Source organism: Nelumbo nucifera, chromosome 7, assembly GCF_055504915.1.
Source record: "Nelumbo nucifera cultivar China Antique chromosome 7, China Antique-T2T, whole genome shotgun sequence".
Taxonomy (NCBI): domain Eukaryota; kingdom Viridiplantae; phylum Streptophyta; class Magnoliopsida; order Proteales; family Nelumbonaceae; genus Nelumbo; species Nelumbo nucifera.
The window spans coordinates 10,170,216-10,193,316 of NC_142655.1; the positions used below are offsets into that span (position 1 = coordinate 10,170,216).

A 23,101-nucleotide genomic window follows, 5' to 3' on the forward strand; every position below is an offset into this window, starting at 1 on the left:
ACAAACTCTTTAAATTGTAGTGTAACATTTTTCCCTGGTTCATGTGTTTTTTAGGATCTAACTTCTGGGATGACGATTGGTAGAGAGAATCTAGTGGATGGTCTCTACATTCTCAACAACAAAGCTGATCTCTCGGTGTCATCCTCAGAGTCATATAGTCAACCAAATAAGAGTCAAATTTTTCTGTGGCATAGTCGGTTAGGTCATATTTCATTTGAAATAGTAAAGTCTTTGTTTCCGGTTTTATTTAAGTCATGTTCAGTGTCAGATTTCCGGTGCCAAACATGTCAGTTGAGCAAACAATGTAGAACAACTTTTCATTCAAATAATAAAAGATCATGTTTTCCTTTTCATATTGTGTATTCTGATGTATAGGGGCCTACTACTATAATATCTGAGGGCATGTATAAGTACTTTATCACATTGATCAATGATTTTTCCCGCTATAAATGGGTATTCCCCATGCGTAGTAGAGATGAAGTTCCAAAGATTGTGAAAGACTTCCAGAGGATGGTGTTTACGCAGTTCCATGTTGAAATACAGACCTTTCAATCAGATAATGCAAAGGAATATTTCCATGGTGAGCTCAATGAGTTCTTTGCCTCCCATGGATCTATTCATAGGAGCTCATGCGCAAGAACACCACAACAAAATGGTGTTGCAGAAAGAAAAAACAGAAACCTCCTTGAGGTAGCTTGAGGGATGATGTTACACATGAATATCCCAAAAAGGTTTTGGATGGATGTTATACTTGCAGCTGCTTATGTCATCAATCGCATGCCCTCCAGAGTGCTCAACTACATGGCCCCCCATCAGTTGTTGTTCCCTCTGTCCCCTTTATTTTCCATTCCCATGAGAGTATTTGGTGTTGTGCCTTTGTCCATGATTTGTCTCCGTCTCAAGGTAAGTTCGACCCTCGGTCCATTCCTTGTATCTTTTTGGGGTATCTCTCCTTTCAAAAAAGGTATTGGTGCTTTGATCTCGTTAGTCATAAGTTTTTTGTGTCTATGGATGTGTCCTTTGAGTCTAAACCGTTCTTCCCTACTTCTCCTCATGGGGGAGTAGTGTGGAAGAGGAGAAGCAGGTTCAAGTCCGCCAAGTCTCTCTTCCTTCTATTCCGAACCTGGCCCCCTTTCGTGTCTTCCAACGTACGCACTGTAGAGATCAACAATGTGACAAAGATGTGGAGTAGCCAAACATTGAGCAACCAACACCGTCAAACTCCCAAGAGGTAAGTCCAAACCCTATTGCACCTATTGATACCCCTGCTCCTACTGTGGATGACCTTGACATTCCTATTGATCAAAAGGGAGTCAGGTCATGCACTACCAAACACCCCATTACCCAGTATGTCTCCTATGATCACATTTCCCCCTCATACTGAGCCTTCCTATCTGTAGTTGATTGCATCCCTGTACCCAGAAATGTTGCAGAAGCCTTAAAATGCCCTGAATGGACAGATGCTATAAAGGAGGAGATTAATGCCCTCCATAAAGATCAAACTAGGGAATTGGTGGATCTTCCAAGGGGGAAAGACCCAGTGGGGTGTAAGTGGTTGCTTACAATTAGACACAAGCGGAGGGGACAGTTGAAAGATACAAAGCAAGATTAGTAGCCAAGGGGTACACTCAAGTGTACGGGGTTGACTATGATGAGACTACTTTTGCTCCAGTAGCTAAGATGAACTCAATTAGAGTCCTGTCATTAGTTGCTAACCTTGACTGGGAATTGCATCAATTGGACATAAATAATGGCTTTTTAAATGGTGACCTAGAGGAGGAGGTGTACATGGTTCAACCCCTGGATTCTGTGCCAAGGGAAGTGAAAATAAGGTGTGCAAACTGAGAAAGTCTTTTTATGATTTAAAACAATCTCCTAGGGCTTGGTTCAGTAAGTTTCACATGGCAATTCAGTAAGTAGGGTTCAAGCAATGTCAGTCTAATCACACACTCTTTGTGAAGAGATGTCAGGAACAAGTTACTGTATTGATAGTGCATGTGGATGATATCATCATTACAGGAAATTGGAGTTCAGAAATACAAAAGTTGAAACAATTTCTTGCATCTAAATTTGAAGTGAAAGATCTAGGTCCCCTAAAGTATTTTCTTGGAATTGGAGTCGCCCATTAAAAAATGGGCATCTTCATTTCTCAAAGGAAGTACACCCTTGATCTGTTGCAAGACACAGGTAAGTTAGGCGCAAGGCTAGTAGATACTCCCATGGATGTTGATCATAAATTGGGTGACTATGATGGTGAACCTCTGAAAGATGTGAAACAATTCCAAATGTTAGTGGGAAAGTTGGTTTATTTGTCCATGACCTGTCCAGACATTGCCTATTCAGTTAGGGTCCTAAGCCAATTCATGCACTCTCCTAAGAAACCACACATGGAGGCAGTAGAGAGAGTTCTTAGATACTTAAAAAAGTATCCAGGAACAAGTCTACTATTCAGTAAGCATAATCATCTAAAGGTGGAAGTCTTTACAGATGTTGATTGGGCAGGTATTGTGGATGACAGAAAGTCCACAAGTGGGTATTGCACATTTGTGGGAGGAAACCTAGTGACCTAGAAAAGCAAGAAACAAAGTGTGGTAGCAAGGTCAAGTGCTAAAGCGGAATATAGAGCTATAGCACATGAGGTGGCTGAAGTTCTTTGGCTAAAAAACCTTCTAGGGGAGATAGGAGTTGTTGTTCATAATCCTATGTCTCTTTACTGTGACAACAAGGCAGCCATAAACATCGCCATCAATCCTGTCGTACATGAAAGGACCAAGCACATTGAAGTGGACAAACACTTCATAAGGGAAAAATTGGAAAAAAGGGAAATTTGCATCCCTTTTGTCAACTACAAGGAAAAACTTGCCGATGTCCTCACAAAAGGACTTCCATACTCACAGCACAATGAGTTATATGTGACAACCTGGGCATGATAGACATATTCAGCCTAACTTGAGGGGGAGTATTGTGAGGATTATTTATTTGTTATTTTACAATTGTCGTTAGTATGTTGTCAGCCAGTTTATTTCTTTCTTCGTTATTAGCTTGTTACTAGGGAGTGCCGCCATGGGCATAATTGTAATCTCTCATTCTTTTGTATTAAGTTAATATAAATAATAAGCTGGGTGTCACCAGCTACAGTTTTGAGACTCTCAATCGTATCTCTCTCTCCTTTCTCTTCTCTTCTCTCTTCTCTTCTCTCTCGTCTCTCTCTCTCTCTCCATGAAAGGCTACACCTACCATGTCTTTGGCCTGCAAATCTCATATACAGGAGGTAGGAACTAGACCATGGTGAGATGACTTCTTCAAGTCAACCATGTTTCGATCCCATGCAGAACCAAATGGAATTTTCGAAGTTGACACCCTAACCTAGATATTCCCAAGTGTCATACAATTTGTTACATTACCTGAAACCACCTTCTTGAAGGAATATTGGCCAATATAGTAACTGACAGCTGCGAATATGGACATTCTTCCATGTATGACTAAATACCTTTGCTAATATCTTGTAGATCAATGAATGCGATCCATAACTGAGAAAAGCATGAAAGATCTGAAGAATGGTGTAGAAAAGAGTGAAGAATGAAGCTACAAACATGGCTATTGAGCTGCATGTCATTGCAAACAACCTGAATAAAGAAGGATATGAAATCAAATACTGCAAAACAAATGAGAAAGAATAAAGAAACAATAGAGGAAATGTATTCATCAAAAAAAGAAACAATAGAGACAATGGGTACCAATTCAATGGAGTTTTGCAGCCCATACATCTCTCAAATGAGTTATTAGCAGCAGTTGCACAGTTGATTGCCAAGACAACTATATCCTATACTCCAGATTTAAAAGTATAGAAATAAGTAGATAGTTGAGAAGAGATTAAAACACCAACAATTCAAGGTCCATCAAACAGTACATTACCAGGTCAGGGAGTGCTTGTTTCTGACAAAGTTCATCAATACACTTGGGCCTCTTGGACTGCATCTCAACTTGCTCAGAAGAAACACAAGAACTCATCAAGAAATGGTGTATGCCAAAATTTGGTGGGTCATAAATTATTACCTGAATTATTCAATCAAAAGAAAAGAGCTTAAAGAAAATAACTGGATTAAGATTGGAACAAGAAACAAGAGGATAACCCTAACTTACATACGTGAAGATCACAGTTATACACTATTCTTTTACTCCAGTGTATGTGATGCAACTTAGGAATCCCATGGATCTTTCTACAATGATATTCATGAGAATCATAGGAGAGCTGGATCCAATTATTGATTCCAATAGAAACCATGTTGCTTTGTTCAAAGAATCTATACTTGTGGCATTCACAAGAACTTCGTCCATGATTTTCTCCAAATAAATCTTGACTTTTCTCTGGGTACAACTTTTCGCAATTGTTGGATTTTGTGCCAACGTCTTCTATTTCAATACCTTGAAGTTGCTCACTAAAGCTACAATCCATAGCACAGTATCCCAAAATAGAAAATGTTGATTTTTCCTGTAGAGATAGAGGCATCCTCGAATTTGTGTAATGAAGAATTTCCTATGTAAAAGAACAAAATAAAATTATGTCAACATTACAAGTGATTCTTGATAAATACAAACACTGTTCAGCTAACTAGGCAACTGCCCAAGAAATCCACATTCATTTGTTAACTTGATGTTAAGGAAAGACAGATATAGACAAGTTTTGCATGGCAATGAGAGGTTAGCTGCAAAAGCTTTAGAAGAAGGTTTCACAACATTAAAACAGCATCAGTATGGAGGATTAAATTTAGCCATGGGTCAAACACCACCACAGAAGAAGGTTCAGCAAATTTTATCCTTTAACTAACAAGCAAAATATTAGATCATTGGAGTCCACTGTTAGGAGGGCATTGGGTGCAGCTTCAATGCTTGAAATTTTCTTCTAGACCACTGACTTGCAAGGAATCCAACAAAGCTTATACAGTAGTTATTTTGGAAAGACAAAAAAAAATGCCAGTCTTCTTGTTTCTACAGGGCAATGTCACTAAGAGGAGACTTTCAAACATCGTTTACTGTGCCAATTGCTAAGATTTTAGGAACAGCCATCACCACATTTGAGATAATGCAGAGGAGCTCAACATATTTACATTATCCATACTAATGGGGAAACACATGCATTGAACATGGTATTGATATAATGAAGCCCTCCTAGCGAAGTGGTTATGGAGATGGCCTCGGAAGAGAGAGAGAGAGACTTTGGCATGAGGTGGTGTCAAGTATTCATGGATACTCAAGAAATGGTTGGGATGTTGGGATATCTTGTCGGGCTACCCACATAACACTTTGGAAGGCCATACATGGTATTCTCCCTCGCTTCCTCAGGTTTTCCAGGTATGATACTTGCTCTGGTGATTCTATTCGTTCTGGGAGTATATTTGGGTGGGTAAACAACCCCTCAAGGACCGATTCCCTTCCTTATACTCCCTTTCCCTTTACAAAAATGAGCCAATTTCAAAATGTCTTCCGGATACATTGCTTCCCTTGTCTTCAAACTGTGACTTTGGTTTTCAAAAGGGTTTAAGGGATAGTGAGCTTACTTGTGTTACTGGGTTGCATCATTTACTTGAGCCAGTTTGTTTGGACCCCACATAACCTGATCAAGAGTCTGGACTCCCCTACCTAAAGGTACCTTTACTTGTGCTTCATTTCTAAAATCCCTCAATTTCAGCCCCAACCCCAAAGTTTTTCCTGTCAAAGAAGTTTGGGTAAAACCTATTCCCCAAAAAAAATTGTTGTGTTCTGCTGGGAAGTTTACTATGAGAAAATCAACACTTTGGAAAACTTGCAAAAAAAAAAGAGACCTCTTCCTTGTCTTTCCCCGAACTGGTGTTCCCTATGTAAGGCCCAAAGTGAGGACTGTTTCCGTTTACTGATATCATGTTCCCTTGCTGCAGCCTTATGGAGTTGGAGCTTTAGTCTTTTTGGTTGTAGGTGGATCCAGCCATCTGATGTAAGTTTGCTATTTAATCCATCTATTTTCAGGTGGCATATGAGAAGAGGTAAAATCATGTAGAAACGTCTTAGGGCAGCTACCTTATGGACTATTTGGGAGGAAAGGAATGCTACAATATTCCTAGAGAAGGAAAAAAGCCCAAAGTGAGGACTGTTTCCGTTTACTGATATCATGTTCCCTTGCTGCAGCCTTATGGAGTTGGAGCTTTAGTCTTTTTGGTTGTAGGTGGATCCAGCCATCTGATGTAAGTTTGCTATTTAATCCATCTATTTTCAGGTGGCATATGAGAAGAGGTAAAATCATGTGGAAATGTCTTAGGGCAGCTACCTTATGGACTATTTGGGAGGAAAGGAATGCTACAATATTCCTAGAGAAGGAAAAAAGCTTGGCTGAAGTGAAGGACTGTGTTTTTACAAGAGCAATCCATTGGTTGAAGACCTTGGATATCTTTGCTGATTTTTCTTTTGATGACCTTTAGAGGAATTGGTCAGCAATTGCTAATACCTCTACTAAGAAGAATAGAAGTGTGATAGAATGGGAACCTCCTCCGAAAGGTGTCATCAAATTAAACTTTGATGGGAGCAGCCAAGGTAACTCCGGGCCTTCAGGCGTAGGGGGTGTGCTGGGGAATAAAGATAACAACATTATCTCCTTATTCTCAAGATCAGTGGGAGTAGGAGATTCTACAAAGGCAGAAGTACCAGTGGCTGTACAAGGAATCCAAATTGCCAACCAGCTTGGGGTGGAACATTTGCTAATTGAAGGGGATTCTGAGGTGGTAATAAGCTGGCTTTCAAACCCAGAATCCAGATGTTGTCATTTGGGGGTACAGAGACCTCCTCAAAAAAGTAAAGTGGCTAACTAGTAATATGAGAGTGGATGTTAAATGGGTGAGCAGGTCAGCAAATACTATGGATGATTCTTTGGCCAAACTTGGGGTTTCCAAGGAAGATCTTTTTTGTGCTACCTTGTAACTTGTTTTAGTGATTTGGAAAGCTGTTCTTAACTAGTATGGAGAGGTCGCATCTCATGCCTCTCCTTGGGGAGCTTGTACTTTCTTATCCTTGTGACTAATAAAATTCTTTCAATTATCAAAAAGGAAAAAAATAAACATGGTATTGATAGTGGAAATAGATTAAGTTTGCTTTAGTAGTTTTAGTTTTTCTGTAGCTAAATTAGGTATTTTCACACAAAATTAGAACAATAACATGTTTTCTTTCTTCATCCCTAATAATTCTGGATAACCCGTCAAATAAAAGATTGAACAAGAAATTAGATCAAATATACCAGTTTGCAGCCAAGTTGCATACTAATTTGTTTTTTTTTTTTTTTTTTGATAAGTAAATAGAAATTTTTCATTAAAACAAAACAAAAGAAAGTGCATCCAGATAGGATGTCAAGGCAACACCCACTCATACACTACACTATAAAACTTTTCAGAAAACAATACATCAACAGAAAAAGCTATCAATGTCATTGTTTTGTAATTCTAGCACCTCCCAAAATCTTTCCCCTTAAATCTTCCTTTTTAATCTGAGCAAATTCTGGGTGCACTGTTAAAAGGCTGTTATTTCTCTTAGTATAGTACCGCAGGGGTACTATTGTAATTTTCTCCTTTTATTTTTTATATTCTGCCACCCTAGTATATATACCAAAAGCTGGCGCCGCCAGCAGTACTTTTTGGCTCTCAGTTCTCTCTTCTCTCTCTTCTCTCGTCCTCTCTTCTCTCCTGCATAACATGATATCAGAGCGGGACTATCAGATCTGAAAGGAGAGGTTGAGTGAACAGTTTTCTTTGCACCAGATTTCCAGATCTGCCACCCTCATCTATTGTTCAGCTGATTGAAGATCAAGGTTTTCTCATGCACTAAAGTAATTTCTCTCCTCCTTTTTTTCTGGTCGTGTGTCAGGGCAGAACCTGTACTAGGTCTGCTGGTTGGATGTGAGGTGATCAGCACCTCTTTCTTTCCTTTTTTTGTGGAGTCGACTGACCCCTGTATAAACTGTAGGTCATGAAGACCTTTTGTGTGCTGCAATAGCAGCTTTTATGGGGGACTTAAGGTCAGAGAGTGACCTGTACTTGCTGTAACAGCTTTTCCGTTGATGCGTAGGTCAAGAGATGACCTGTATGCACTGTGACAGCACCTGTTTTGATTCTGTAGGTCAAGGGATGACCTGTTAGTGCTGTAACAGCACCTCTGTTTTACAGAAAAGAGTTGTGTTTCTGAAGAAAAAAGGGGTTTCCTTTCTCCCTCGGTGTTAGACATTTTTTTTAGGTATTGTACCCACTTTAAGAGTGTTTTTTAATCTGTAATCATGATTCTGCTACATCCAGTGTTTCCTCAATGCAAAATGGAATGAGTGGGGGTGTGGGCCTATCCTTTCCCATGGCTGTTATTCCTCTCGATGGCTTAAATTATTTAGAATGGACAAGAGAGATCAAGCTGTACATCACTGCAAGGGGAAAGATAGGTTATATAAATGGGAAATCAAAGAACCCAATTCTGGGAGTGCTAAATATGACAGATGGAACCAAGAAAACAGCATGGTCATGTCCTGGCTTTTAGTGTCTATGCAACCTCAAATAAGAAAGAATTTTATGTGGGCTGAAACGGTAAATCAGATCTAGGAACAAGCAAAATCAACCTATTCTGAGCTGCGTCACTATGCAAAATCTACCAGTTACAAGCAGAATCGTCCACTTGTAAACAAGGGGAGAAGTGTTTGTCTGTGTACTATTCAGACTTGACCTCTGTCTGGAAGGAGTTAGACCATTATCAGAGTGTGGACTGGAAGTGTGATGAAGATGCAAAATTGTACAAAAAACTTGTTTACCAGCAGAGAGTGTTTGCTTTCCTACATGGCTTGAACCCTGCATATGAATCTATCAGAGTCTAGATCCTAGGTAGCAAGGATCTTCCATCCGTCCAAGAAGTTTATGCTCTTGTACAATCAGAAGAAATTTGATGAACAATTTTGGAGAGGATGTAGTCGTGTTGGGGGCGAGAGTGTTACTACCGGTGGGGGAAATACCTTTAAGAAGGGGGATTTTCAAAAAAAGGTGGATGACAATGACAAATTGTGGTGTACTCATTGCTAGAAACCCCGAGACACATGCTGGGATCTTCATGGGGAGCCGAAATGGGTTCAAGATCTGAGTAAGAAGCAAGGTTCAGACCTGAATAAAAAGTCAAGACAGCAAGGTACAAGAAAGCATACTATGGCAAATATGGCTACTCAGGAGAATCCGCCCCCCGTTACTATTGTGACTCGGACACATGCCTCTGGATCCGACCCAAAAGAGGATATTATTAATTCCTTCTGTGACCATTTAGAGCTCTATGGTAGAGCAATTCGTCAGATGGATATTCCTCCCTCAACTTCATTTGCGTCTACATCAAGTAACTCTACCACAGCTTTCCATGTAGCATCTCATACCCCTGACACCCCTTGGATCATTGATTTTGGAGCGTCTATACACATGACTAGTAAGTCCTCTTACTTTCCAAACCTATCACCTCCTTTCTGGAAGAGACAAGGTGAGACTAGATGATGGATCATACTCTACCATAGCTGGTCAAGGAACCATTTCTCTTCCCTTTGGCCTTACCCTGTCTAATGTTTTACATGTCCCAAAATTTTCCATTAATTTGTTCTCTGTTAGTAGTATTACTAATTCCTTAAACTGCTCAGTGACCTTTTGCCCTTCTTACTGTGTGATCTAGGATCTGGCCTCGAGGAAGATGATTGGTGGAGGATGTATGGTGGATGGGCTTTACATGCTGGAGAATAAGGCTGGTCTTCAAGTCACAGAGTCTAAGAGTTAGTCTTGTAAGAGCCAGGTCTATATATGGCATAGTCGTCTTGGTCATTATCTTTTGAGTCTTTAAAAATTGTGTTTCCAAAGTTGTTTAAGTCAATATCAGTGTTAGAATTTATTTGTCAAACTTGTCAATTGAGTAAGCGGTGTAGAACTCATTTCTCTTCAATGAATAATAAATCTGAATTTCCTTTCCACATTGTCCACTCTAATGTTTGGGGCCCTATTACTTTACCATCTAAGAGTGGCTACAAGTATTTTCTTACCCTTATCGATGATTACTCCAGATATACATGGTTATATCCCATGCGAACCGAGGATGAAGTACTTAAAATTATCCAAGATTTTTAGAGGATGATCTTCACCCAATTTCAAACTGAAATCCAAATTTTTCAATCGGATAATGCCAAAGAATATTTTCATAGTGATCTCACAGAATTTTTTGTTTTGCGTGGCTCACTTCACCGTAGCTCTTGTGCCCAAACTCCACAACAAAATGGTGTTGCTGAAAGAAAGAGCCGACACCTTCTTGAAGTGGCCTGGAGATTACTCTTTCATATGAATGTCCCGAAACGATTTTGGCTTGAGGTTGTCCTTTGTGCTACCTATCTCATCAACCGCATGCCCCCTCGTTGGTTAGAATGCAAAGCCCCACATCAGCTTCTTTTGCCTAAGGCTCCCCTTCTTTCTATTCCTCCTCGTGTGTTTGGTTGTCATTGTTTTGTTCAAAATCTGTCACCCACTCGTGGAAAATTAGATCCTCGTGCCACTCATTGCATCTTCTTGGGGTACTCCTTCACTCAGAAGGGATACCAGTGCTTTGATCATATTTCTCGGAAATTTTATGTCTCTATGCATGTCTCCTTTGAGAGTGAACCCTTCTTCCCTGTTTCTCCTCGGGGGGAGTGTAGGAATGAGGAGAAACGAGTTCAGCTCCCTCCTCTTCCTGATCCTCATCCCTTTCGTGTCTTCTTTCGTCCTCACAAAGGCCAACCATGTTCAAGAGTTGTGGGACACCTAGAAACTGTACCAACAATGCCATCAGATTCTCCAGGGGCGGATCATACCCATTCAGGTACATTGGTTCCTGTTGATATTCCTAACCCTATTGCTATTGATACTTTTGTTGCTAATGACCTTTACCTTCCTATTACTCACCGAAAAGGTGTTAGATCTTGCACCACTAAACACCCCATTTCCCACTTTGTTTCTTGTGAAAACATTTCACCCTCCATTCAGCCCTTTCTCTCTTCCATTGACAGTGTTCCTATCCCTAAGAATGTGGCAGAAGCTCTTTCGGTAAATGTGTTACATAAAAATGGCACATGGGAACTAGTAGATCTTCCTGAAGGGAAGGATCCAGTTGGATGTAAATGGGTTTTCAAAGTTAAACACAGGGTTGATGGCACTGTGGAACGGTATAATGCTCGTTTAATGGCAAAGGGGTTTACACAAGTGTATGGAGTAGATTATGCAGAAACATTTGCACCTGTTGCTAAGATGAACTCCATTAGAGTCCTTTTCTCCCTAGTTGCTAATCTTGACTAGGATCTTCATCAGCTTGACATCAAGAATGCCTTTCTGAATGGTGACCTTGAAAAGAAAGTATACATGGTACAACCCCCTAGTTTTCGGGCTCAAGGTAATGAATAGAAAGTGTGCAGGTTAAAGAAATCATTATATGGGCTGAAACAATCACCAAAGCCTGGTTCAGCAGATTCCATGTAGCAATACAGCAAAGAGGATACAAGCAGTGTCAATCTGATCACACATTGTTTGTGAAAAGAGGGGAAGGGAAAATTGCAGCACTAATAGTATATGTTGATGATATAGTTATCACTGGTAATTGGTGTAAACTGAGAAGCTGAACTCGAAGTAGCAAAGAAGAGAATGAAACTTCTGAGATGCAGAGAATGTCGAACTGTACTTGCAGTCGACCATGCCTTTATTTATATATAAGTGAAGTACAAAGTATAAGAAATTACTGGGATACCCCTGATTAGTGATGGGACACCCAAAAGACTTAAGACATAAACAAGATTAGGCCCATTAGCAAAGGCCCAGCTACAAGATAAGTTTAACATAAGAATGGGCTAATAGAAATTCTTATTAGCCGAACACACTCAAGCATTCTAACACTCCCCCTCAAGCTAAACATGGATATCAATCATGTTTAGCTTGCCAAGTATGTCCTTGAACTTTGTAGTTGCCAGCCCTTTTGTTAATACATCTGCAATCTGCATTTCTGGTGGAGTATAAGGCACACAGAGTTCCCCTGAAACAATTCTCTCTCTTACAAAGTGTCGATCAATTTCAATATGTTTTGTCCTGTCATGTTGCACTGGATTATCGGCAACCCCGTGTGCCATAGCTCGGTATTCTGCTTCTGCACTTGATCTAGCCACAACATTCTGCTTCTTACTGCGCCATGTGACTAGGTTTCCTCCCAAGAATGTACAGTAACCTGAGGTTGATTTTCTCTCTCCAACAGACCCAGCCCAATCAGCATCAGTGTAGGCTTCAATTCGAAGTTTGTTGTTCTTCCTGAATAGAATTCCTTTCCCTGGGCAAGTTTTCAAGTATCTTAGAATTCTTTCCACTGCTCTCATATGAGGAGTCTTTGGTGAGTGCATGAATTGACTAACAACATGCACTGCATAGGCAATGTCTGGCCGAGTGAGGGATAGGTATATCAGTTTTCCTACCAATTTTTGGTACCTTTCCTTATCACAGTATTCCTCACCCATTGATTCTTGTAATCCATGGTTCGGTTCTATTGGTGTGTCTGCTGGCCTGCACCCCATCATGCATGTTTCTTCTAGGAGATCAAGCACATATTTTCGTTGACATATGTAGATTCCTTCTCTTGATCTAGCAACTTCAATCCCGAGAAAATATCTCAGATTTCCCAGGTCCTTGATCTCAAATTCTGAAGGTAAGAACTCCTTCAGCCTCTTCATCTCTTTCACATCATTTCCAATAATCACCATATCATCCACATAAACAATGAGAGCTGTAAGTTTTTCATCCTGTCTCCTTGTAAACAATGTATGACCCGCACTGCTCTGAGTGTACCCCACTTTCTTCATGGCCGTACAAAGTCTCTCAAACCATGCCCGGGGAGATTGCTTCAAGCCATACAAAGCTTTCCTTAGTTTACACACCTTCTTTCCAACATTATATTCAGGTGGGGGTTCCATGAATACCTCTTCATGTAGATCACCATTTAGGAAAGCATTCTTCACATCCAGCTGATGAAGTTCCCAAGAGAATTTTGTAGCTAATGATAGTAGAACCCTGATTGTGTTGAGCTTTGCTACCGGGGCAAAGGTTTCCTTGTAGTCAATTCCTTCCTTTTGTGTAAATCCCTTTGCCACAAGTCTGGCATTGTATCTTTCAATTGACCCATCTTCCCTGTGCTTTACTGTGAATACCCACTTGCACCCAACAGTGCCTTTGCCTTCTGGCAGTTCCACCAATTCCCACGTTCTTGCTTTCATTAGGGCTTTCATCTCTTCATTCATGGCTTCTTTCCATCTTGGATCAGATACCGCCTCTGAATATCTGGAAGGGACACATACAGAGGAAAGAGCAGACACAAAGGAATGATAGGCAGGTGATAAATGTGAATAAGAGACATAATCAGCTATGGAATGTCGAGTGGTACAAGAACGAACAGGCTTACAGAGAGCAATAGGAAGATCTAAATCTGAATTGAGAGAGTCAGAATTACCTTGGATTGCAGAGACAGATTGATCTGAGTCCAACTGGTTGCAATCATGAGGTTGAGGGCCCTTCTTCCTTCTACTGTATGTAAGTATCTCTTTCTCTTGCCTGCTGGAAACATCAGGAGCATCAGTTGAAGCTGGAGATGTAACTGGCACAGCGGGAGTCTCACTAGGTCGACCCGGAATGTTACAGCTAGGAGTAGTGGAAGGTGATGAAAGGGGAACAAAAAAGAAGGGAGAATGAGAATCCTCTTCCATCCCACCAGTCTCCCCCTGAAGAGGATTCTGAGAAGATTGGAAATAGGGTTGAGACTCAAAAAAAACTACATCTCTGGTGACATTTTTTCTTGGAGACAGGATCATAACACTTATACCCCTTTTGCGTAGGAGAGTAACCCAAAACAATTCCCTTTGTAGCCTTAGGATCCAACTTGGTTTTCTTTGGATCCTTCACATGTATGAAGCATGTACATCCAAAAACCCGTGGGGGAAGAGGAAATTTTGGAAGAATGGGACACAACACAGAGAAAGGGGTCTTCATACCCAGTACCTTAGATGGCATCCAATTTATCAGGTATGATGCAGTGAGAACAGCTTGAGACCAATATTGCTTGGGCACATTGTGCTGGAAAAGTAGAGCTCGAGCTGTCTCCATTAGGTGCCTATTCTTGCGCTCAGCAACTCCATTTTGCTGAGGGGTGTAAGCATATGATGATTGATGTAACATGCCTTCGTCTTCCATGAATGAGTTCAGGGATCTTTCAAAATATTCAGCTGCATTGTCTGAACGGAATTGTTTAATCTTCTTATCAAATTGTGTTTCAACCATCTTGCAAAACATCATAGTTATCCGTGGAACTTCTTCACGTCCTTTTAACAGATAAATCCAAGTGCACCGAGAATAATGGTCAATAAAACTGATAAAATAACGGAAGCCATCAATGGAGACAATGGGTGAAGGACCCCAAACATCAGAATGGACCAAATCAAAAGGGGCTTGAATTTCATTACTAGAAATTGGATACATTGATCTGCATTGTTTTGACATTTGATACACATCACAAACTAAACTTTGACTCGGAATGCCCTTACATAAATCGGGAAACAACATTGCTAAAGAAGAAAAAGACAAATGACCTAGCCTAGCATGCCACAAGTGCAGCCTAGCTCTTGACTCCACACTTTCTGGACTAATAGTAGTAGAAGCTTGTAGTGCTGAACTGACATCTGCATCAAAATAGTAGAGGCCCTCATACTCATGACCACTCCCAATCGTTCTCCTCATCAATCTGTCCTGGAAAACACAATGAGAGGGAAAAAAGGTTATACTGCAGTTCAAATTTCTTGTAAGTTTTGAAACAGACAACAAATTTGATGTAAGACTAGGAACATGTAAGACTGATTTAAGAGAGAGATCCTTGCTTAGGTCAACCACTCCCTTTCCCGAGATGGTGGAGAGGGACCCATCAGCTACTCTCATCTTATCCTGGCCAGACAATAAATGATATGAGGAGAATAACGAGGACATATGTGTCATATGGTCAGTGGCTCCTGAGTCAATCACCCAAGAGCTAGAATTAATGGAACTAGTTACACTAAATGCAGAGGCTGTACCTGATTTGGCAAGAGAGGTGGAAGCTAAAGGATTGTTCTTCAGACGGGCAAATGCCCGGCTGAGAACCTCTACCTCACTAGCTGTAAAGCCCAAGGTACTAGGTCCAGAGGAATCAGCAACCTACTTTGTGGTGGAAGAGGACACTGGCTGAGTACTCTGTGAGATGTCACTACTGTTGTTGGTGGCAAGATTCCCACTTGTTGTGTGGCGCTTATGTTGCCTTTTTTCCTTTCTCAGAGCAGCTGGCTTCAGATGAGGGTACAAGACCCAACATTTCTCCTTTGTGTGTTTCTCACCACCACAATGGGTGCACTTGAGGGACTTCTTGTCTGAAAATCTGCTTCCCTTAGTAGAGACTAAAGCTGAATGTTCTCCAGATAGTTCTGTTGCTTGTGTCTGGGAGTCAACCTGCATCTCCTTTCTCCTTCTTCATTCCTCACCAGGTAATAAACATGATGAAGCTCAGGTAATTCATCTCTCCCTAGAATATGTGACCTTACACCTTCATATATAGGGTCTAAGCCTGCCAGGAACTTGAAGGTTCTGCCCTCCTCAATCTGCTTGTCATGCCTCTCCTTATCCCTGGCATTTTCCCAATCCAAAATCATGTGATGGTCAAGCTCTTCCCAGAGACCTTCCAGTGTTGCAAAGTATGTTGCCACAGACATGTCTCCTTGCCTTAGGGCTGCAATGTCTTGGTTCAGCCTGTAGATTCTAGCATTATTCTTCTTTTGGCCATATGTCTTAGATACTTTCTCCCAGATTTTAGTGGTTGTAGGAAAATGATGAACAGTTCTGGCCACCCGTGGAGTTATGGAGGCCAGCAACCAAGACATGACTGTGGCATTTTCCTTGCGCCACACAGTGTATTCAGGGCTGTTGATTTCTGGTTCCTTTTTATCTCCATCCAAATAGCCTGTGAGGTCACGAGAGGTAATGAACAGTCTTGCTGAGACGGACCACTCTCTAAAGTTATACTCATCCAATAGCACACTTGTAATCTGCAAGCTATGCTTGCAGATTAGGGTTCTCCAGGTTTGAGGACCTTATAACAGGTCTGTTATCTTTAGAAGAAACTTCACCGGATAGTGATGACATCCTAACTTCGGTCAAGGAGTTGTTCACAGTACTGTTGGGTGGTTCTGGTTAGGGCTGGCCGAAGTAGTCACAGAGTTCACAATGCTGGTAGCACACCAGATAGGCTTCACTTGGACTAAACCAGTTCGGGTACAGCAGCAAGGAAAAGTCTGTAACTGAACCAGTTCACAGAGCTGGAGTAGGGCTGGTAACCGACCTGGAAATGATCTGTAACTGAAGTCGCCACAATTCTGTAAAGGTCTTGCTGATGCACCGAAGCTACAACTGTAGAGGAGGCTATGCCTTTACCACTGTTCTACGCAAGTCTTGCTGGAGCACCAAAGCTTTAGTTGTAGAGGAAGCACTTCCCCTTTCGGCTAGTGCTAGGACTGCTGGAATCAGTCCTCAACTAGGTCTGTCTTGTACAGACCTCTCTTAGTAGCCAAATAGCTACTACTTGCTAGAAAAAAAACCTAGTAGGACATCTACTTCTGGGTCTTACTTCCCTTGAGTCCTACAACCAAGAGAAACCCTAGGTTCGAACTTGTTGAGTTCCCTTACACTCCTAGGTCTTCGCTGCAGCAACCCAGAAAAAGAAAAAGAGAAGATGAAAAGGCAGCAAGAGAAGAGAGTGCACCGGCTGAAACCAGGAAGGAGCTAATGCTCTGGTACCATGTAAACTGAGAAGCTAAACTCGAAGTAGCAAAGAAGAGAATGAAACTTCTAAGATGCAGAGAATGTCGAACTGTACTTGCAGTCGACCATGCCTTTATTTATATATAAGTGAAGTACAAAGTACAAGAAATTACTGGGATACCCCTGATTAGTGATGGGACACCCAGAAGACTTAAGACATAAACAAGATTAGGCCCATTAGCAAAGGCCCAGTTACAAGATAAGTTTAACATAAGAATGGGCTAATAGAAATTCTTATCAGCCGAACACACTCAAGCATTCTAACAATTGGAATGATGAAACTCAGAAGTTGAAGAATTTTCTTGCTACCCAATTTGAAGTGAAGGATCTATGTCCTCTAAGGTACTTCCTTGGGATTGAAGTGGCCAACTCACAAAGGGGTATCTTCATTTCCCAAATAAAGTATGTCCTAGATCTACTCTTGGATACAGAAAAATTGGGAGTGAAGCCAGTTGATTCCCCTATTGATCCTAACCACAAACTAGGTGACTATCAAGGTGAACCCATTAAGGATGCGAAATAGTTCCAGAGACTTGTAGGAAGATTGTTATATCTTTCTATGACTCGACCAAACATAGCTTATGCAATGGGTGTTCTTAGCCAATTCATGCATGTCCCTAAGACTACCCATCTTGAAGCAACAAAAAGAGTTCTCAGATATCTTAAGAAGTTCCCAGGTGCAGGCTTGTTGTTTCAAAAGCATGGACATTTGAAAGTTGAAGTGTATACTGATGCAGATTGGGCAGGATCCCTAAATGACAGAAAGTCAACTAGTGGCTACTATACCTTTATAGGAGGTAATCTAGTTACCTGGAGAAGCAAAAAGCAGAATGTGGTAGCTAGATCTAGTGCTGAAGCTGGGATATCCAGCAATGTCTCATAGAGTGGCTGAAATTATGTGGCTAAAAAATTTGTTGAGTGAGTTGGGTTTTCCAGTTGACAGACCTATGACCCTATTCTGTGATAACAAAGCAGCCATAAACATTGCTGCTAATCAAGTGCTGCATGATAGAACTAAACACATCGAAGTCGACAAACACTTTATCAGAGAAAAGGTCGTCACAGGGGAAGTGTGTACTCCTTATGTTAGCTCTGAAGATCAACTTGTAGACATCTTTACAAAAGAGTTACACCATCAAGTTGGGCATGATTGACATCTATGTCCCAACTTGAGGGGGAGTGTTAAAAGGCTGTTATTTCTCTTAGTATAGTACCGCAGGGGTACTATTGTAATTTTCTCCTTTTATTTTTTATATTCTGTCGCCCTAGTATATATACCAAAAGCTGGCGCCGCCAGCAGCACTTTTTGGCTCTCAGTTCTCTCTTCTCTCTTCCTCTCTTCTTCTCTCCTGCATAACATGCACCAACGCCCAACCTGAAGAAGCCTTTCAAATAGCTACCACTAGTCTTTTTAAACTCCAGCATTTGTCTTCAAAACACCTCCTATTCCTTTCCTTCCGTATGCACCAGAAAACCACAAAAGGAATACAAATCCATAGCATTTTAGCCTTCTTACTACCTCTGATCCTCAGCCATATAGAGAAAACCTGTGCAGGGGAGTCAGGCTGAAGATACCTTACCCCAAACAAGGCTGAGAACAACTTCCAAATGAAGGCATTCACCTTGCACAATATGAACAAGTGACTCACAGATTCCTCTTGCTCTCTGCTTAAGTAGCATACTGGCTAGACTGAACCCTCTACTCTTGAGATGATCTGCAGTTAGCACACTATCCATAGAGATGAGCCAAGCTACAGCTTCCACCCTAGTGGACACAGGATTGCCCCAAATGCCCACCACCTGATCAAACTCCAAATGGTTCCTGCACAAGGCTGATTAGCAAGATTTAACTGTAAATTTACTATTGGAGCACTCCTTCCACCATAGATCATCTCTCAAGTGATCTGAAGCCTTTACCCTCTCCAGCTTTTCCAGCAAGTTAATACATTATTCCTCCTCTCCTTCAAGTAAATATCTCCTGAACCTTGGACACCAGACTCACTGATCCCCATGTCTCTTAAAACATTGACTAATGGTTAAATCATGATCTGAGAATCTGTACAGCCTTGGGCACACCTCCATCAGCTTACCCACCTCACTCTAATCATCCTCCCAAAACCTTATCCTTTCCCCATCCCAAAAGGAAAAACTAGCTAAATTCTTAAACTGCTGATTAAATTTCATAATACCCTTCACACACAAACCCCATAAGATGCACTAACCTCCCTCGATTCCTAACCAAACCTTACCACCACATGTTCCACCACCACCCCCTTCCTCCATGATGAGTGAGTCAACTTCTCCATCCCAAACCTCCACAGCTACTTCCTGAGTAATGCTTTATTAAAAACTCTCACTCTTCTAATCCCCAAACCCCCTCCCTCCTTTGGTCTACATACCTTACCCCATTTGACCAAATGGAATTTCTTGGAACTCCCTCCTCCCACCCCTTCCCATAGAAAATCCTTCTGTAATCTCTCCACCCTCTTGGCAACTTCAGCTGGGACTTCCAGTAGAGACAAATAATATGTTGGCAGACTAGACAAAACACTCCTTATGAGAGCGATTATCCTTTCTTGAGATAAAATGCAATTTAAAACTCTTATCCATTAAAACTTTTTGAGCTTATAGCCTTGAACTTATAGATAACAGAGGCAACAACTGGGCTCTGTTTAATCTGATTTGGAAGAAATATTAATGTCGTATTGGAGTTCTTTTTTTTAATTAAAAAAAAAAATCTATTGTTTAATAGCTGCAACCAATTATTTCATAGAATTTTACAGGGAAGAACACAAACAACCAAATTTCAACTAAACGCCTGAGTTATATCCCTTGTAATTCAAGCATAAAGACTCCCAAATACTAAACTCACATACTTGTATTGTTTTCTCTACATGGTGAGTAGAAAAGCACAGAATACCAATTTACGAAAGTTAGAAAATTCCCGTATAAAACCCACAATTAAATCATCAGAAGTTCTGCATATCATTCAACCTTTAACGGAAGGAAAGCATCCATCACTACACTAAGAACACAAAAACCAAATGAACAGATTTTGGGAAAATATAAAGAGGAAAAGGAAAACGTGAGAAGTTAAAATGGGTAATCCACCTGAAGCCCAGATTGGAAGCAGGAACGCGATATCTCGTTAGGAGAAGCTGCAAGAGCTACAACAACGTTGATAGAAGTCCAAGAAGAATGGACGAACCACCCAAACCAAATGGTGGGTTTTGGTTCGCAAGATGAGAGCTGCTTCGGCCACCAAATCCTGCATTTCGATCTCATCTTCGTCAAGCAACAAGCACTGTTTATTTCTTTTGAACATACGAAGGAGAATCAACTGCCTCAAAGCCAAAAATCCAGTCCAGTCAACAGTCCTGTCCGGCTGTCCCCAGATCTGCTCCTCACACCTGGCGCCTCACACGCACACATCCTATCATGCATTGAAAACATCTCCATACTTAATAATTATTATTTAGGGGAGATGTTTTCAATGCACGGCGAATGTGCATGTGAGACGCCCATTTGTGAGTACAGATCCTGTCTCAGAGATGTTTTCAATGCACGGCGAATGTGCATGTGAGACGCCCATTTGTGAGTACAGATCCTGTCTCAGAGATGTTTTCAATGCAAGTGGATATGCATGTGAGGTCCCCATTTGTGAGGAGCAGATCCCATTTCTGAAAGCAACTAGAGACCTCGACCTCACAAACTCGAAAGCTGAATAGAGTAAATTACAGAGACCTCCCTATGCCTTAGGGTGTGTGACACAACCCCCTATATGTTTTTTTTATGGGACACTTAACCTTTTCATTTTTCATAACAAGAAGAGTAAGAGAACGGATATGCTCTCACAAAGGGCACCTCACACCGACCTCACGGATACATCCCATTGTGTATTAGGAACATCTTCATACTTGTGTGTTATTATTAACAGGAGATGTTCCCATGCACAGTGGGATGTGCCTTTGTGATCGTTGTGAGGCGCTTGTGTGAGGAGCAAATCCCAATTCGAAGAGTAAAGGCTAAATGACCGGTCCAACTCCATATTGCAATTGCTTTTCACAAAGTGCACATCACACCAACCTCACAGCATATGTGTAGACCTTACTTGAGAGATCAGATCTGCTCCTCACAAAGTGCATCTGATAGTGCACCACAACCGTGTATTGAGAATATCTCCCATACATGATGTTATCATTCGTGGAAAGATCTTCCCAATGCATGATTGTGATGCACTGTGAGGATGGTGTGAGACACACTCTCTGAGGAACAGATCTAAACTCCTTAATTGATATTATCATTCATGCAAAGATGTTCTCAATGCATTGTGATGCACCCTGAAGTTGGTGTGAGGAGCAAATTCAAATTTACTCGACCCATAAATCAAAAAGACACAACATTACACTAAATATTCAGGGTGTGACCTGAGTTGGAATCTCCTGCCAATAAACAAGTTATAACATCCTCTCAACATGATCTGACACTGTACATCTCATCATAAAACTCAAATAGGTGTTGGTATGTATTTTGTTTATTGGTGATCTGGCGACGAGTTCCGATCAGCTGGCAGGTGATCCCAACTCTCTGGTGACACGTGTGGCTCAAGTTCCCCAATCAACCAGCCAAGAAGCTTTGATAGACTGATCCGAGGTTTCACTCTATTGATTACCGCACTTGGTGTCCTTCAATGATGAAGCAATAACTTATAAACCTAGCCGCAACAAGATATGCCCAAGAGCTGCCCAGGCATGTGCCACATTAATCAACACATACCAACGCTCTTACTAACTGCAAATTAGTATTACTTTGTGGGCATAATCACAAACTACAATACTAATCGCCACATTAATCAACACATACCAACGCTCTTACTAACTGCAAATTAGTATTACTTTGTGGGCATAATCACAAGCTACAATACTAATCATACATCTTCCATCTTCTATCCTTGAAGTATCAAAGTTGATCTTGACCTTTTTTGTATCTTAATGAGGTTGTTTTAAATCATTACATTTCACAATGATTTCAATTTCACCAAGAATGAGGAACACTGCACTCCTGATTATGCATTATTTTCTTAAACCCCCACATGCACACATCCCAACCATGTGTTGGGAACTTGGGATTATCTATCCTTGACAAGTATGGGATGTGTTTCTAATGCATTAAATTCTCATCATGAAATTTGGACCCACTACGTATAAAATGTGCAATGTCAAATTATGTTGGAAGGGTATTAGAAAGTGTTTTGTTGGAAGGAGATATGGACTCAGCTCAAGACTAAAGTGGTTTCTTATGCCTTTTTTTGTTTGGAACTGTTGCTATCAATAGGGCAAAGCTACCAACAATTAAAGGGTTTTCACCATTTTTCATGTGCCACACTATGATAAGTTAATAAATATGGTCAGAAACGTATTGTCAAGGTAAGAAATGTCACTTCGATGTTTTTGAAAAAACCATGTTTCAAATTTTGAGGCATAGTTGCTTCTCATTAGGAATGGCAAAGGTCAACGGGGTGGGTGCGGGATGGGAGCTACTTTCCATACTCATCCCTTCAAAATTTTCATCCTTACTCCCACCAAAGGAGACAGGGTTTTCCAATCCTTGTAGGCGTTTCCCAGGAGTTAAAATCATCCTCCCACAATGTTCACATCATATCTCCGTTGTATATTGGGAAATGATGATATCATTATTTTTGGTATTATCATTAGGAAATGTTTTTAATACATGACGGGGATGTGCTATGGGACATTGTGGAGGGCAATCCTGTGGGGACTGATTTGATCTTGATTGCTAGTTCTTGACATTTTTCCTGACATTAAATTCATTTTTTTAATTTCTATCTCATTCTATTTCTTAACTAAAAGAGCTACAATTTACAATCCAATCAGAAATAGATTTAAATACATTCAAACATGTTCATCCATATTTTAAAAATATTAACACAAATATATACTATTAAGAGAAGATGGAGCCTTGTGGGGCAGGGAGTGCTTTCTCCATCCCTGCTAGGAGGGAGGGGGAATCATCCCCATCCCCACCCCATGAAGGACAGGTCCCCTCGAAGATTAGGGAAATTGTCATCTTTATTAACCATTTTTTGCAAAAAAAATATATATATATATATGGTGTGAACCAAATAAGGCTCTAAGTTGGCATGGTTTTTCTGGGAAATGGCATCAATACCA

The 23,101-nt window shown here is 40.8% G+C and overlaps 1 protein-coding gene across 8 annotated transcripts in view; it reads right to left on the minus strand.

The window, feature by feature from the left end:
• LOC104608881 (uncharacterized) overlaps positions 1 to 20,344 on the minus strand; it is a 62,933-nt gene extending 42,589 nt beyond the window's left edge. For 2 of the 8 annotated variants that reach the window (XM_088891673.1, XM_088891671.1), the window contains exons 1-5: positions 20,022 to 20,342; positions 4,148 to 4,537; positions 3,916 to 4,056; positions 3,738 to 3,823; positions 3,405 to 3,626 (exon numbers count right to left, since the gene is read on the minus strand). In XM_088891673.1, coding sequence (XP_088747799.1) covers positions 3,405 to 3,626; positions 3,738 to 3,823; positions 3,916 to 4,056; positions 4,148 to 4,537; positions 20,022 to 20,195 — 1,013 coding nt within the window. In that variant the 5' untranslated portion in view covers positions 20,196 to 20,342. Of the gene's footprint in view, positions 1 to 3,404; positions 3,627 to 3,737; positions 3,824 to 3,915; positions 4,057 to 4,143; positions 4,538 to 20,021 lie in introns of all 8 variants that reach the window. The other 6 variants (XM_088891677.1, XM_088891672.1, XM_088891674.1 and 3 more) reach the window with 6 other exon arrangements.
• Positions 20,345 to 23,101: the final 2,757 nt, after the last annotated feature.